At 40.1% G+C, this 18,907-nt stretch overlaps 1 protein-coding gene across 1 annotated transcript; it reads left to right on the top strand.

Annotated features, from left to right (window-relative positions):
• Positions 1-181: 181 nt before the first annotated feature.
• On the top strand, positions 182-17,930 carry LOC134678490 (stress-activated map kinase-interacting protein 1). The gene is made up of 7 exons (XM_063537058.1): positions 182-605; positions 8,492-8,875; positions 9,396-9,627; positions 10,206-10,311; positions 11,184-11,371; positions 12,483-12,618; positions 17,521-17,930. Exons 1-7 carry the CDS (start codon positions 271-273, stop codon positions 17,715-17,717), a joined length of 1,578 nt encoding a protein of 525 aa, XP_063393128.1. The 5' UTR covers positions 182-270; the 3' UTR covers positions 17,718-17,930.
• The last annotated feature ends 977 nt before the right edge of the window (positions 17,931-18,907 follow it).

Below are 18,907 nucleotides of genomic sequence, written 5' to 3'. Positions count from 1 at the left end.
CCGTTTACAAAAAATTATCGATACGACTGTCTTTTCTTTCTGCCGGACCTTATCACAAACATTTGTTTGTGTCCGCGTCCGTCAAATACCCCTTAATTACCATAGACCAAATAAATAATAATAAAAAAAGCAATAATACACTCTGACAAGATTATGACAGATAATTATTTGTTTGGGATGGCAACTTGTGCATGTGTTTTGAATCGCAGGAAATAGATCGGGGATTTAAGAGTAATTAATCTTGTTATAACATAAATAACTGAAATCACGATGGCCACATTAGATAACAAGATATGGTTGCTCAAAAACATAAGAGACGCGTTCATAGCCACGGACGATACGGGCTTGTGCGAGATTGTTATGGCCGGGGAGGATTTTTCGAAGATATTTCAAGCGAAAGCGGCAGACGAGCGGGTCAGGTTGAAAGATGAGAGGTTGTGCCGGCCGAGCACGAGCCACGGGCGGGACGGCATGGGCAACATATCGGAGGACGAGGACCAGGAGATCGTGACTCAGTTCGACGCGTATCCTCAGATGGAGGATAGCGAGGAGGACGACCTCATGAGCGGCAGCTACATACGATATGATGATATTGGAGGACACAGGTATGCAATACTTTCTTATTTGAGCTTTTCAGAAATTGGGTCGGTTTCACTTTGTATTTTCGGTTACTATTAGATTTAGATTTTTTTAGATTCATTTATTTCTTATTGTAAATATACATTAAATTTTACATGTCATGATAAAATGCATTTCACAAAAAGATCGTCACAACAAAAGTATCAATAATAATAATCTAAAAACAATAAAATAACAGTAATAGGTACAATATAAAACGATTTTCCATTAAATACCTTCAATATTGGTACAAAACTATGTCGACAATGCATGGTCAATTGATTAAGCCCAGGATCCCTCATGAGCGGCAGCTACATACAATATGATGATATTGGAGGACACAGGTATGCAAAATGTTCTTATATGAGTCTTTCAGGAATTGGGTAGGTATCACTTTGTATTTTCGGTTTCTATAAATTAACCATTAAAAACATTCAATATTAGTACAAAGCTGGACCGAAGACCACACCAAAACTGGAACCGAAGTGGATACCAATCGGAAGTTCCAACTTAACAGAACCAGGACCAGAGCTCCATAACATCCCTGATGCTTAGTTCTAGACTGACTCAATTTCTACATTAGTTACTGTTGACAGTTAAAATTACCTTGACACACTCTTATCCTCTTAAGAATAATGTTGCATCAAGCTCATTTTTTGAAGACATGGCCTGCTTAGCAACTACTGTCATACAATCATAAAATGTTTTGCTGATGTTTTATTTTTTACTGAATCTAAAAACCATGGTACCAGTACACATTGTTATATGATCAGTCGATCACCACACCACAGTACTCATTGTTTTTTGCTTCAGCAATGTACATATGACTGAAAATTCTATACAATCGTGTCTAATCTATTGATATTCAATTATAAATCAAAATGGCATGAGGTCATGTGTCATCAGCATAGATTTTTGATGGTGTATAATAATTGGATGAAAGTTAAAGGGTATAATATAAGGATTTCCATGCAACAGGGAAAAATTTCAGTTATCATAATGTGGTATTTCCAATCAGCTTTGGGTAATTTATATGATTCACATACGCTATATTGTTTTGTATGTAACAATAAAAAGCTTCCATCATCATAACTTATGCCATGTTTTTTTTTCTTTAGCCTCATTTACTTTTGTCTGCACTTTATCCTTCCTGATTAGTTCCTGATCATTAAAAAAAATTATAAAACAAAAATTCTCTTGCTTAATTTGCTTCTCTTTCTTATTATTTCCCAAAATCTTGATGTATATCAGGCCCTTGTATTTCTAAAATCAAAATGGATAAGGATACAATTTTAGATTTAACTTTGTATAAAAGGAATTTTCATAAATAACTGGCCGGGAAAAGCTCAACATCAGGAGTCGTGGAAATCAAGGGGAAAGGCCTTTGCCCAGCAGTGGGACACTATAAATAATAAAAATAAAGAATCTTAGGGTGTTTAACTTACTGATGATGTTAAATACATTTTGTGATCAAAAAAATGTAGGTACTGGATTGTGCGATTTTTACAATTTGATGTGCATTCTATATTTATTATCAATTAATCTTTATTTCAATGCATAAAAATATTTTTTCACTTACATTACTGCCACAACTAACTGATATTATTAATGAACTGATTTATTTAGTAGAGAAAATGCTTTTACCAATTACATGAACTAGAATGACAATTTACACACATCCTTACACCAAAGTCATAGGTAAGACTAGAATTGGGTAAACATTCACATGCATTAAGGTCGCTATATCTTACACATCTTTGTATAAAAAAATTTTGCTTAGGTGTGAACTTGCCCTGAATCGATATTGTTTTTTTTCAGGCAATAGTTTAATAACGCGAGCTTTATTTCATACACACTAAAGTTGCTTTTGCGAATTCAAACATCCAATTTGCGAATGCTGACAATGTAAATATGCTGTGATATTTGCCGTTAGGTTAAGATATTCTACTCTTTATTGCTATTGTTTTAAGGCTAGTGTGTATGCTTTTAAATTTATTTTAGATACAAACTGTACATGTTCTAAGAACTTGATACTAGTACTGTTGCTGTGTCAGCCCTTTTCAGGCCTCTGCGAACAATTCTTTCTTTCTCACACATCAGTCAGAGACAGCTTCGTTTTTGTTTGTGTTAATTTGTTTTTTACTATGGATTTTCCGGGATTTGACCAGCCTTTAGACTATTATAGGTATTTATACATTTAATTATCATTATTTAGTTACTAGTTTATTAATTAGTCTGTGATTTGTGGTTAAAGTGCGATTAAGATCAATTTAAAATAAGTACGACGCAAATTATTACAATAAATCAATAATAGGGTAGCCTGTGGGTTTTTGCCCACCCACTTTGTAAAAAGCTGCGTAAAGTTATGTGATTTCTATAGGTTCGACTTCAGACTTAGCTGCAGTGCAGATGTGTGTGTAATATTTTTGTATTTAAATATTGTTGCAACACAACTAAGACTCAGACTAGATTTGTTTGTATGTTAGTTCGATTTTAACTATGTATTTTCCGGGATTTGACCAGCCATTAGACCATTTTAGGTAATTATAGATTTTTAATTATTTTTGTTTATTACATTTCTCTACTGTTTCGTTAATTTATTACTGTGTTTTTATTTTATTACTAACTTTTAAAAGTATATTTATATATACTTATATGTTACGATCGTTTTAAGATAATTTGAAATAGGGCCGCATATCAGTTACTGGCTTTTCTCTGAATAAAAATATTTAGTCAAAGTCAAATACTTAGACATTTTTTTTCTGAAATATATGCATTCACATAAAAAAAATATTAGGGGTAAAACTAAGTAACCATAATAAATATTTGCTGTTATAGCCCAACATACATTATTCGGGTCTCTTCTAATATTTTCGATTTACCCTACCTGTGACATTGAATGCGAATTAATTTTGTTTTGTGCATTTGTGTATTTTAGATTTATACAGGGTGGAAAGGCACGACGATCCTTCCCGGAAGTATTAGGTCGTTTAAGTGATACAGAGCAGATTGGTAATGGTAAGAATCGTTAATTGAGTAAAAAATAAAAATACCAAATTTTCTACTTTTTAACTGTGGTGATAACCCTATAGCATGTGCACATGACGGCTAGGTTATACTGGAGTCAGTTATGTAACGCTGCCATACATGACCCAAAAATTTTTTATTAAGCTATGAGCTTCATCACATCTGATATTTGAGTAATTCTAAGCATTTCTAGCCTGAAATGGGGGGGAGGGTGGGGTACAAAGACGGCCGCCATCCGTCATCTTTAAAAAAAATCTACTCTGATCCTGGTGGGTACTAGGGCAAGTTTGGTATCATTTTCGTATAAACCAAAGACGTAGAATTCATTGCTGATATTTGTTTTTTCAATTTCATAGTAATTTTACAAGAAAAACGTAAAAAGGTGAAAAATTTGGTTGGAGATTTTTGCTACGCGGAGCCGAAACTACAAAAGATAGAAAGTTGAAATTTGCACACTAGATTACATTTATAAAGTGTACAAGAGATAAGAAGCGATTTTGAGAAATTCAACCCCTAAGGGGGTTAAAAAGGGGATGAAAGTTTGTATGGGGTTCAAGTTTTATTTTAAGCTAGGAATTTGAAACTTCGTAAAACGATATATTATTAAAATACAAGAAAACTAATTTCAGCGTTTTTGAAAATTCATCCCCTAAGGTGGTGAAAAAGGAGTTGAAAGTTTGTATGGATATCAAAAAAAATTTCGAACGCGGGACTTGAATCTTTGTATTTGGGGATATTATTAAAAGACAGGAAAAGTAATTTCAGCGTTTTGTAAAATTCATCCCCTAACAGGGTTAAAAAGGGGTTGAAAGTTTGAATCCATTACAAATCCGAGTAGACACACATTTCTTATTGCCTCCCAGGCTTGAAATGCTTAGAATTACTCAAGGAACATATGTGATGAAGCTCATAGCTTAATAAAAAATTTTTGGGTCAACTTTATAACTGCTTCCGCTAGTTAAGGATCTCCGTCGGGAAAGCTCGGGACTTAACGCTTTTTTCCGATCGTTGACAGAATCGTAATGATGTATGAATGACGCATAAATGACAAATAAATCAAATGAATGCAAAAATATTACAAACAATTTTATTACTTCCTTAGATAATTACTTTTTGCCAATATTTAACACTATCTTCTCTTCACATACGGTGTTCAAATGTACCTCCGTGTCTTATAATGTACGCCACAGCCCGCACCCGAGCCCGCGCACATTGCCCATGCGATACCTAGTGTTTGCTCTTCGTCATTTTTCCTCCGCAGATTGTTAAAAGCAGCAATTAGCCTTTAATGTCTCATTTCGTCCGCAGTTTCACATTCCGTTTGGTACACCATATCTTTTACACAGCCCCACAAATTTAAATAACCACGAAGAACTAACAACGGCATTTTTATTTCAAGAATATGACATTAGATAAGAAAGTTCAATGACAATTTAATTTCAAACATCAGACGTCTTGTCTATTTCCTACCACTCAAGAAGGTTTGTTAGTTAGGTATTTAAGAAGTATTTAGTCTTGATTTATTCTTAGTATTTCATTTTTGCAAGTTCATTTGGTATACATCAAACACAACCTACTTGTATTTTTTTATCATTTTAGATAGTTTCCAATTATTCGAAAATAATTTTGTGAAACGTGTTAAGAAACTAAAACCTTTTTATCAGTCAAGGAAACCAGAGATATTTACAAGACGATTGCGTACTTTTGAGTGGTTGTCAATGTCACAATTTGAACTGTCGTTGTAAACAATGTTGTGGTTAGTATTATTAATATTAAGGAATAACATAAGTACTTCATTCAAGTATTGAACAAGTGGAACCACTAAGAAAGCGAAAATCCTGCAACGATTCTTACCGCGTTGTAAGCAGACCTAAGAATAGTTGGATGGCAACAAATTAGTACAATTTCCTGTCGTATACTGATTGTTTACAAGTTCATTGACCCTGTCACCTGTTAGGGTTAGAACAAAGTAGTTTTTTGCATGGATGTTTAAAAGGCCATAATTTAGAAACGGTTGCCCATATTAACATAGTTTCTATGGAGAAAATATAGAGCTTAGGCTAAACAATCCGCCTTTTGCGGAAAGGATCGTCGTGCCTTTCCACCCTGTATAATTAGTTTGTAGTTTAACTTGCTCAAATTGTGCAGATACGGAGATATTTCGCATTTATAATATTAATAGGAATTAATTTGGTATTATTATGAGTTATGTATACAGAATTTGCTATTTGCTTATAAAATAATAAGCACAGATCGAGCTGAGATATTTTACAAGGCATTTTTACTTCAATAATTTGCAGTTTATTAGGACAATTAGTATCTAAGGAAAATATTCATTATAATCATAATTTCTCTTACTTATGGGATTTCCTTTGATAAGCCTTTAGTTTTCCTTTACGTAATTTCCAACGTGTGTAATGTTATTATGTATAATGCAGTTGCTATGCGAATTAATATATTTTTCGAAAAATTTCTGAGATAAACATGGGAGACTTACTCATCTTGTGCTGGACCTCCTAATTTGTGAATCGACTAATTTATTTTTGTCTTCTGTAAATTATTTGTGATATCTGATATAATATAATACACCAGTGATTTTGCTTATCATCATCATCATATCAGCCCTTTCTCGCCCACTGCTGAGCATAGGCCTCTCATCTATGCCAGTACGCCACTAGTCCCGGTTGTGCTTAGATAGGTGTTAACTTGTTATGACAACAGATGGCGCTGTTACTATTTATTCGGGGTATTTTTATTTAATTGATAATATTTATTGTCAGCTATGTACTGCTGTCAGAGTTAATTTTAATTATTACTTACCCCGTTTTGACAGGGCGGACTTAACGATAAAACGAATTTGCCCCCGTCAGACCAAGGTATAATTATGACGTACATATCAAGTATGACATTAATAAAATAAGCAACATGTGTATTATAAGTAGGCGGTATCAGGTGTATTAGACTACTCGATCAACTCGATGTTGTTTTGTACCTAGGATCAAAGACATAATAAAAACAGGAAATTTGTACATAACGACCGTTTCATATTTTGTAGAATTGTAGATGATTAGAACACTAGCAAGATTTCAATTCCATACGCACGGTGTTTTTTTAATCCTATGAACGCCTTTTATTGTCGAGTTACTTAACCTCGAAATCACTTTTTCGTCTTCTTGTTGGGCAAATTGCCACTTCTATCTGTTATTGCGCATGTATACGGTTAGTACTGAATTAGATAAATTGGTTCCTGATCACCGATTAAAAATCATCGTGTATACTCGGTCAAGCCATTTCCGTCAGTAAAAAACAGCGGCAAATAAAAAAAAAATGTAGGCACGGAGGGTTATCGACCCATAGAAAATTTGAATTTCGCGCCTTTTTCTACTGACAAACTTGTTTGACCGGCTTTAGTGTATATAATCACCTCGCTGAGTATGGCAGAGGCCGCGGACTAGATGCACGTAACCTGTGACATATATGGCGAGCGGCAAGAGGCCTTTAACTCTTTCCGTTCGAAAATTATTGATATTTTACTAAATCTTCCCCTGGACACAGTATACGAATATGTATCAATTGACAGTTTATATTATTAATTCGTCTTCGAATTGCAAGTCGGCGTCAGGTGGCTGCTTTTTTCACGATCAGCATAAGTTTTATATTACTAAACTCTACTACTGCTGAGTGCGTCAAGTGTTATATAAGGTTGGAAAGGAGTCAGCGTTTAAAGGAGGCGGTGACGTTGATGTACAGTCACCAGCAGAGGTTGCTATAGTTCGTTTCTTTACCATTAGAATTAAGGTAAACTTTCATGTGTATTTTTATTGAAAAACACGTTTTAAGCCTTTATAAGGCAAAGGGAACATATTTCCCACCTGATTTCGAACTTTATTTCCAAGTGGTAGGGTTCAATTTTGCACAATTCCCGACATCCTAATGCAGTGGTTCTTAACCTGGGGGTAATTACCCCCGTGGGGGTAAAACTGGTATTTTACGGGGGTAATAAGCTAACCTAATATGTATAACAATACAACAAACGTACACGTTTTATTTTTTATTACCATTGGGAGGAGGGGTAAAATCAGGTTCCCTAGTTAGTCATAGGGGTGACCGGACTGAAAAGGTTAAGAACCACTGCCCTAATGCCTTATAAAGGGTTAAACAGAAGTCACGGCAAATATGTAACAATTATGAATCTAATACGATAATTTATATTCTTCCACTTCCTTTATAGTTACCTACTGATTTATAAAAAGCGTTTTTCAATTAAAAGACATGTCAAGATCGCTTACCTTCTTTCAATGCTAAAGAAAACGAAGTATAAGCAAGTGAGGTGTTCTAAATTACATCGAAACGCTCTTATTAATTAATTAAAACCATTATTCTATTCACTACGCTTTTGTTCTCTTAACAATAAAGTCGTATAAAGATCATTTTGAACACCTGGCCCGCTTAGCAATATCTGCTGCTGACCGTATTATGATTTCGATTACCTATTAATGATTTAACAGTCACAGAAATAAAAGTATAATACATTTTAGCATTAACTCAATGATAATTTTAAAGGTAGGTATTTTTAGGGTCATGTGAAGCCGTGGGTTCAAACCTCACAGAAAAAAACATTATATCGAAAACAAATAAAACAAAAATTATATTTGGATCTACGATAAAGATCCTGCCTTATCATAGTTATAGTTCGTAGGTTTTTAATAGAGCCACGGCTAATCCTATTGTCTATTGTTAAGTAAAACCGCTCGTGCCACACGTGCCACAACCACCTGCATAAAAACCATATACCATTATACCATAGACAGACGAGAGGTTAGTAAAACTATCTTTCTAATTTCAGACAAAGATCCAACACAGCGCAGTGGCTCGACAAAAAAGAACAAGCACTAAAGAAGGCATCTAAAATAAAAGTAATAAAATGGGACGACTCATCCACCGAGCTTACCGAAGAGCAGATCGCGGACAATTTCACCAAAATGGAGATAAAGAAACCTAAACAGAAGTCCATGCTGACCGAGCTTCTGGAGAAATGCCCGGACTTACCCCATATGCAGTATTTAGAGTATGCCAAGTTTGATGGCACGGCGCAGTTGGGGTTGCAGACTAAGATGTTTAAGATATTTATGAAGATTTCTGAGAAGTATCATAACTATCCGTTGGTTGTGTGCGTGATTGCGACGGCTAGGATAAAGGATTTGATTGGATTCACGTGCTACAAATACAGGTAATAACATTTTGCTATATTTATTATAGATAATACTGTTCTGTTTTGTTTTGACCGTGGTACGGATATGTAATTACATTTCGCTTTATTTATTATTGGTGCTGTTCTGTTTCGTTTTGAGTACCTTAATCATAAAACTTTACATACTTAAAGTTAATTAATGTTTTATCCATTACAAATCGGCACTCCTTAAAAAAAATCGTATCTCAAGTTCTGTCAATCAAAATAAGAATGTGGTATCTATGTATGGGATACTGCCTTTCAACTTTGAGTATCACTGTGAGATACGAGATTTTTTCAAAGTAGTCACGAAATACATCAATCTCGCGTTTATAGTATAATATATTCAAATACCGTCAAAGAATTAAAACTTGTCACAGTGATAATATTATGAGGTCCCTATCCCTAGCCACTTTCATATTGATGGTCACTGTGACAAAGTACGAAATGGCACTGAATTTATTTAAATTCCTTGACAAGCAACCTTCCGTATCTACAAAATTAACCATGACTCTTCCAGCATTGAGCACCCTGACATATCCCTGGGCAACATAAACGAGTACGGTCTCTGCATCGCCGAGGACGACGGCGACGTGGACCTCGCGTTCCCCTGCCTGGACGCGCACGAGCCCTGCGCCAAGTTCGGCTTCACGTGTCTCGGCCTCATCGAGCTCAACAAGCGAGACGACAACAACGTCACCAGCTCGCTGCCCGAGGACGCCACGGGGTTCCAGGGGTTCATGTTTCCCAAGGTAACACACACATATACAACATTCCATACCCAAAGTGAATCAAGAGCGCCAAGCGCGACTATACTGCAAGAGTGAACGAATATAGTAAGCCCGCATCGCGCTCTATTAAGTGTGCCAGATATAGTAGTCGTGGATCTTGCTCTAATCGCCATATACGGTCTCTGTATCGCCGAGGACGACGGCGACGTGGACCTCGCGTTCCCCTGCCTGGACGCGCACGAGCCCTGCGCCAAGTTCGGCTTCACGTGTCTCGGCCTCATCGAGCTCAACAAGCGAGACGACAACAACGTCACCAGCTCGCTGCCCGAGGACGCCACGGGGTTCCAGGGGTTCATGTTTCCTAAGGTAACTTAGGTGCTAAGAGGAAAGCCAACTAGCGCCATCTTTGACTTCTCAGATTTTTGTTTTCTTTTTTTTTATTTGCAAGCGTTCTGAAGAAAGTCTATTTATTGTGAAATTGCAAAACGTACTGACCACAAATACACCAGTCAATAAAAACAACGTGGACAGTTTAAAAACCGTAGTTCTAAAAAAACACCCATTATATACTCAATGATACCTACTATACTTTTTATCAGGTGAACGATTCTGGGCAAAGTCACCATCAGAATCCTTCAAGACACAACACGGGCGGCAGCGCTACCTCTGAAGCGGTCAAGAATGCTCTGGAGGCGGTCAATGAAGGTAATTTATATAAATATAAAGGCTGGTTACTACATATTACCATAGTTACACCAAAGTATTTTCAACTGACTGTCGTAAAGGCTATATAAACTAGTCTTGCGCATATACACTAATGGCGATATTCATAAACGCGATACAGGCCCGAATTAGCTGTGAATCGTTTGTCTTTATATGTAATTTTTACTTATGTATTTGTAAGAAAGGGATAAATCATAATTTAACTAAATCAGGCTCGTAAAATTTTATGAATAAGGGGTCACTCTTAATTGGCACCTCTGTAAAAATATACAATTTAAGGAAAAAAATAATTAATTAAAGGTAGAGGCAAACAACAGGTTGTATAGTGTATACCTAGACAAGTAGTGCACATATACAGTCACCATCAGATACATCGGAGCGGCTAAGGCGCTCACAAATATCTGAACACGCCTGTATTGTCAGGCCGTTAGAGTGCGGGTTCAGATATTGTGAACACCTTGGCTGCTCCGATATATCTGATGGTGACTGTACACTGAAACGATTTCCGTACTACAAAGTGTTTACCCACAAGCATAAAGCGTGAACGGCGTCGATGACGCTTAGATTCACTCTGTTGCTCCGTACTGTCTAGGAGTCGATCGACAGTGGTTTCCTCCATGTGCGACCCCTTCACCCCGCTACAACCTTAGCGCGAAAGCGCTGCTGCCGCTGCTGCTGCTGCTACGAGATAATACGCGGCGTCCTGCAAGATAGAATATATGTCTCTTTCTAATTAACACAGAAATTATTAGGAAGTCTATCTCGCCTGCGACTCCTGCGAGTATCTAACGGCGCACTCTTCCTATGACCGTCAGACGAAAGTCGTATTGATGCTCCATTTTACTGTTCCGCAGGCCTCAAAAAAGCTGACAACGATCTCGACAAGCTCCACTCCCACGCGATGGCGACCTCCGCCCCGCAGTACAAGGCATACAGGGTGCACATGCTGCGACGAGTCAGGGCCAACACGCTGATACAGCTCGGGGTGTCAATAGACAGGGTCGAGGTGGAGCCGCTCGCCAACAACAAGCACACGCACTGGGTAAGTAACACCCACAGATAAAACATCCTCCAGACTGAGCATAGTAGCTCTACCCCCTCTACCACGCATACGGTAATTTTACTCCGTGTTCGAATCGAAAATGTCTTTTTGTGACGTCCGTGTCTTTGAACGGACCAATCACGGCACGGGAATTCGCTCACCTCGTCCCGCGCATCTCCGCATTTTTGGCATCATTGGTTGCATGAAATAGTTGCTTTAAACTCGGTAATCGGTATATCCTCCTAAGGCCCAAGGTTCTACCTATAGTACTTATTCAGTTCAATGAAATTTAAATCATATTCGATTGGAACAGAGTTGCTTTTGCTTTGTTTCGTTCAGTTTTTGAACGACGTAAAATCAACTCTATTTCCTACTTTGTAGGTTCAAATTTCTGTGGCTAATTTTGCATTTTCCATTTGTATGGCTGGGCCTTAGGAGGCTAGAGGATTCCTAGTCTATGGTAACACCATAGAGAAGTATAGTAAGAAAGTGCTCAGTCCATACATCGGTTTTGGTACCAAAATGACTATTATTTTCGCAGTCGACATCTAGCATCGAGTAGCGGAATTATCAAAAGTTCCGTTCATTCTATTCGTGCCAGCTCTTGTGATTGTTTCTTGTGGTTTTGCCATTTTAAAAATTATCCTAAACCTAAATCTACAAAAAAAAAACTACTTGGTTAAAAGATACTTTGTTTGTGTTTTAAACTCACCGACACTCGTTTGGAAAGACCTACTATATCATAAATGAGGGTAGTATTACTGGTATTCGATCTGTCCAATATCTCTGTCAGTGGGGAGACACTCCTGACTTCGGTCGAACTCGGCTCGGTTGGGCTCAGCATCATCGCTCCGAGCAATTATTAGGGTTGGCACCACTTGACTTCCTTGTGCGTGCACGACCACAGATATGGATAGCATGATTCGGCCCTGAATCGCTGTCAAACTTCGGGTTTGTAGGAAGTGTCCTTTCTGTACGGTAGTACTATTATTTCTTCTGTGTCTTTGTCCAATGTGCATTGATCGAAGAAATAATGGATTAAATTTAATTATACAAAGAAATTGGACAAGTGGACAGACTACTATTTATTATACATAAAATATTGTTACAGCTAAAACCGAAGTACTTCATGCACAGTATCGACTCCATAGCGTGGTGTCAAATAATGGAGGCGAAGGGAAACAAATGCGTGTTCAGGATCGTGTACACTGACGAACAGAAACCGTCCACATTCGACCGTAGCACAAGTATGTACCAACTAGTGGCTATAGCATGTCTGTCTCTGTCTGACGCACTGTGATGACAGGGCGAGGGCAACAAATGCGTGTTCAGGATCGTGTACACAGACGAACAGAAACCGTCCACATTCGACCGTAGTACAAGTATGTATCAACTAGTGTCTATAGCATGTCTGTCTCTGTCTGACGCACTGTGATGACAGGGCGAGGGCAACAAATGCGTGTTCAGGATCGTGTACACAGACGAACAGAAACCGTCCACATTCGACCGTAGTACAAGTATGTACCAACTAGTGTCTATAGCATGTCTGTCTCTGTCTGACGCACTGTGATGACAGGGCGAGGGTAACCAATGCGTGTTCAGGATCGTGTACACAGACGAACAGAAACCGTCCACATTCGACCGTAGCACAAGTATGTACCAACTAGTGTGTATAGCATGTCTGTCTCTGTCTGACGCACTGTGATGACAGGGCGAGGGCAACAAATGCGTGTTCAGGATCGTGTACACAGACGAACAGAAACCGTCCACATTCGACCGTAGTACAAGTATGTACCAACTAGTGTCTATAGCATGTCTGTCTCTGTCTGACGCACTGTGATGACAGGGCGAGGGCAACTAATGCGTGTTCAGGATCGTGTACACAGACGAACAGAAACCGTCCACATTCGACCGTAGTACAAGTATGTACCAACTAGTGTCTATAGCATGTCTGTCTCTGTCTGACGCACTGTGATGACAGGGCGAGGGCAACCAATGCGTGTTCAGGATCGTGTACACAGACGAACAGAAACCGTCCACATTCGACCGTAGTACAAGTATGTACCAACTAGTGTCTATAGCATGTCTGTCTCTAGCTGTCTCTGTCTGACGCACTGTGATGACAGGGCGAGGGCAACTAATGCGTGTTCAGGATCGTGTACACAGACGAACAGAAACCATCCACATTCGACCGTAGTACAAGTATGTACCAACTAGTGTCTATAGCATGTCTGTCTCTAGCTGTCTCTGTCTGACGCACTGTGATGACAGGGCGAGGGTAACAAATGTGTGTTCAGGATCGTGTACACAGACGAACAGAAACCGTCCACATTCGACCGTAGTACAAGTATGTACCAACTAGTGTCTATAGCATGTCTGTCTCTAGCTGTCTCTGTCTGACGCACTGTGATGACAGGGCGAGGGCAACTAATGCGTGTTCAGGATCGTGTACACAGACGAACAGAAACCATCCACATTCGACCGTAGTACAAGTATGTACCAACTAGTGTCTATAGCATGTCTGTCTCTAGCTGTCTCTGTCTGACGCACTGTGATGACAGGGCGAGGGCAACAAATGTGTGTTCAGGATCGTGTACACAGACGAACAGAAACCATCCACATTCGACCGTAGTACAAGTATGTACCAACTAGTGTCTATAGCATGTCTGTCTCTAGCTGTCTCTGTCTGACGCACTGTGATGACAGGGCGAGGGTAACAAATGTGTGTTCAGGATCGTGTACACAGACGAACAGAAACCGTCCACATTCGACCGTAGTACAAGTATGTACCAACTAGTGTCTATAGCATGTCTGTCTCTAGCTGTCTCTGTCTGACGCACTGTGATGACAGGGCGAGGGCAACTAATGCGTGTTCAGGATCGTGTACACAGACGAACAGAAACCGTCCACATTCGACCGTAGTACAAGTATGTACCAACTAGTGGCTATAGCATGTCTGTCTCTAGCTGTCTCTGTCTGACGCACTGTGATGACAGGGCGAGGGCAACTAATGCGTGTTCAGGATCGTGTACACAGACGAACAGAAACCGTCCACATTCGACCGTAGTACAAGTATGTACCAACTAGTGGCTATAGCATGTCTGTCTCTAGCTGTCTCTGTCTGACGCACTGTGATGACAGGGCGAGGGCAACTAATGCGTGTTCAGGATCGTGTACACTGACGAACAGAAACCGTCCACATTCGACCGTAGTACAAGTATGTATCAACTAGTGTCTATAGCATGTCTGTCTCTAGCTGTCTCTGTCTGACGCACTGTGATGACAGGGCGAGGGCAACTAATGCGTGTTCAGGATCGTGTACACTGACGAACAGAAACCGTCCACATTCGACCGTAGTACAAGTATGTACCAACTAGTGTCTATAGCATGTCTGTCTCTGTCTGACGCACTGTGATGACAGGGCGAGGGCAACTAATGCGTGTTCAGGATCGTGTACACAGACGAACAGAAACCGTCCACATTCGACCGTAGTACAAGTATGTACCAACTAGTGTCTATAGCATGTCTGTCTCTGTCTGACGCACTGTGATGACAGGGCGAGGGCAACCAATGCGTGTTCAGGATCGTGTACACAGACGAACAGAAACCGTCCACATTCGACCGTAGTACAAGTATGTACCAACTAGTGTCTATAGCATGTCTGTCTCTAGCTGTCTCTGTCTGACGCACTGTGATGACAGGGCGAGGGCAACTAATGCGTGTTCAGGATCGTGTACACAGACGAACAGAAACCATCCACATTCGACCGTAGTACAAGTATGTACCAACTAGTGTCTATAGCATGTCTGTCTCTAGCTGTCTCTGTCTGACGCACTGTGATGACAGGGCGAGGGTAACAAATGTGTGTTCAGGATCGTGTACACAGACGAACAGAAACCGTCCACATTCGACCGTAGTACAAGTATGTACCAACTAGTGTCTATAGCATGTCTGTCTCTAGCTGTCTCTGTCTGACGCACTGTGATGACAGGGCGAGGGCAACTAATGCGTGTTCAGGATCGTGTACACAGACGAACAGAAACCATCCACATTCGACCGTAGTACAAGTATGTACCAACTAGTGTCTATAGCATGTCTGTCTCTAGCTGTCTCTGTCTGACGCACTGTGATGACAGGGCGAGGGCAACAAATGTGTGTTCAGGATCGTGTACACAGACGAACAGAAACCGTCCACATTCGATCGTAGCACAAGTATGTATCAACTAGTGTCTATAGCATGTCTGTCTCTGGCTGTCTCTGTCTGATGCACTGTTGATGACAGGGCGCGGACAACCAATGCGTGTTCAGGATCGTGTACACAGACGAACAGAAACCGTCCACATTCGACCGTAGCACAAGTATGTATCAACTAGTGTCTATAGCATGTCTGTCTCTAGCTGTCTCTGTCTGACGCACTGTGATGACAGGGCGAGGGCAACTAATGCGTGTTCAGGATCGTGTACACTGACGAACAGAAACCGTCCACATTCGACCGTAGTACAAGTATGTACCAACTAGTGGCTATAGCATGTCTGTCTCTAGCTGTCTCTGTCTGACGCACTGTGATGACAGGGCGAGGGCAACTAATGCGTGTTCAGGATCGTGTACACAGACGAACAGAAACCGTCCACATTCGACCGTAGTACAAGTATGTATCAACTAGTGTCTATAGCATGTCTGTCTCTAGCTGTCTCTGTCTGACGCACTGTGATGACAGGGCGAGGGCAACTAATGCGTGTTCAGGATCGTGTACACTGACGAACAGAAACCGTCCACATTCGACCGTAGTACAAGTATGTATCAACTAGTGTCTATAGCATGTCTGTCTCTGGCTGTCTCTGTCTGATGCACTGTTGATGACAGGGCGCGGACAACCAATGCGTGTTCAGGATCGTGTACACAGACGAACAGAAACCGTCCACATTCGACCGTAGCACAAGTATGTATCAACTAGTGTCTATAGCATGTCTGTCTCTAGCTGTCTCTGTCTGACGCACTGTGATGACAGGGCGAGGGCAACTAATGCGTGTTCAGGATCGTGTACACAGACGAACAGAAACCGTCCACATTCGACCGTAGTACAAGTATGTACCAACTAGTGGCTATAGCATGTCTGTCTCTAGCTGTCTCTGTCTGACGCACTGTGATGACAGGGCGAGGGCAACTAATGCGTGTTCAGGATCGTGTACACAGACGAACAGAAACCGTCCACATTCGACCGTAGTACAAGTATGTATCAACTAGTGTCTATAGCATGTCTGTCTCTAGCTGTCTCTGTCTGACGCACTGTGATGACAGGGCGAGGGCAACTAATGCGTGTTCAGGATCGTGTACACTGACGAACAGAAACCGTCCACATTCGACCGTAGTACAAGTATGTATCAACTAGTGTCTATAGCATGTCTGTCTCTAGCTGTCTCTGTCTGACGCACTGTGATGACAGGGCGAGGGCAACTAATGCGTGTTCAGGATCGTGTACACAGACGAACAGAAACCGTCCACATTCGACCGTAGTACAAGTATGTACCAACTAGTGTCTATAGCATGTCTGTCTCTGTCTGACGCACTGTGATGACAGGGCGAGGGCAACTAATGCGTGTTCAGGATCGTGTACACTGACGAACAGAAACCGTCCACATTCGACCGTAGTACAAGTATGTATCAACTAGTGTCTATAGCATGTCTGTCTCTAGCTGTCTCTGTCTGACGCACTGTGATGACAGGGCGAGGGCAACTAATGCGTGTTCAGGATCGTGTACACAGACGAACAGAAACCGTCCACATTCGACCGTAGTACAAGTATGTACCAACTAGTGTCTATAGCATGTCTGTCTCTGTCTGACGCACTGTGATGACAGGGCGAGGGTAACCAATGCGTGTTCAGGATCGTGTACACAGACGAACAGAAACCGTCCACATTCGACCGTAGCACAAGTATGTACCAACTAGTGTCTATAGCATGTCTGTCTCTGTCTGACGCACTGTGATGACAGGGCGAGGGCAACAAATGCGTGTTCAGGATCGTGTACACAGACGAACAGAAACCGTCCACATTCGACCGTAGCACAAGTATGTACCAACTATAGTGTCTATATCATGTCTGTCTCTAGCTACAGGTACAGGGTTAACATGTCTCTCGACCGTTCCAGGTTTCTTCCACTCCAACACGAACTACAAGTTCCACGACTTCGAATGCGACCACCAAACCGCCAAGGAGATCGTCGAGAAAGTCAACACGATTCTCGAGTTCCGGAACAGTCCGTGCAGGAGAGAGTACAAGACCGCCAAGGAGAAGAAGCTTCAGACCAGGAGGAGTTTCCACTCGAAACATATGACTAGCAGCTAACTAGTTTACTTTTAAGGTCACAGTGTGTATAGCTTGAGGCAGTAGGTCAACTGTGTTTAAATGTCCCATCCCATCCCGAATGCCGCAACGCGTTTGCAATCCATCTGGTGTTACAGGTGTCCAGGGGCGTCCATAAAAAAATATGCAGGCTTTTTATGGCTAAAGATAACGTTTTTAAATGCAAGACGGGGATCCCGGTATTTCATTTAAAAATATCGGAATTGAAAAATGTCCTAAAAAAGACGAGATGCTGGTGTCTCGGTATTGGAAGCCCTAGTTGCAGCGTCACTAAGCGTCAGCAAGTGATGAGCTCTTTGCTATGTCATCTTGTCTCCTTTCCTCTGTCTCATCGTCCAAGGGACTTTTAAGAATCAATAATTATAATCCATTTGATTATTGCATCTATATTAACTTTACGTTAACACAAGTGAAATTGACGCATTTGATTAATAATAACACTTTAGTGAAACTTAATATTATTTGGTGATCAAATAATACTTACAAAGTTCATAATACTAAAATTGTTGTCGGAGTTGATATACTGCTTTATGTTATATGTACTGTGGCTAAGCGTTTATTTAAGTATTTAATTTATAATTATATAATCAAAAAACTGCTAAGACTACCAAATACCGTGTATATTTTTCATATGAGCAGCATATATTATAGTTTCTCTAAAAACAGATCGATTAGTCTTAATTAAACCATAAGTTATTTACTGAAGATTTTATAAAACAGCGTTGCAAATATTTATAATAAGTTTACGAAATCAAATTTTCTAATTAAACTGGTTAAAATATTTGCTCTTATGAAAAATACATGCTGTATGTTATTTAAAACCTATATTTGAACTATGTTTCTAAATCCGTCATCTCGTGAGACTGATCTCTATTTCCCTCTCTGTCAACATTTCGCCATATTCTTATGGTGCTACCACATTGGCAGTTATACAGGATGGCTAAAAAATACTGCATTCCCGTTGCCAGGAAGGTTTTGGGATTATACTGAGCAACTTTTATTATGGGACCCACCCCGAAAACACGAAAAATTTTTTATCCTCCAATAGAAAATGGGCCCGCCAAAATGTATGAAACAGCCACAATTTTACGCGATTTCGGGGTTGCCCCATAGTAAAAGTTGCTCAGTACAATCCCAAATCCTCCCAGGCAACGGGAATGGTGTTATTTTTT

Source organism: Cydia fagiglandana, chromosome Z, assembly GCF_963556715.1.
Source record: "Cydia fagiglandana chromosome Z, ilCydFagi1.1, whole genome shotgun sequence".
Taxonomy (NCBI): Eukaryota; Metazoa; Arthropoda; class Insecta; order Lepidoptera; family Tortricidae; genus Cydia; species Cydia fagiglandana.
Note: the sequence above shows the minus strand (reverse complement) of the source record. Positions and strands in the feature narration are given on the sequence as shown.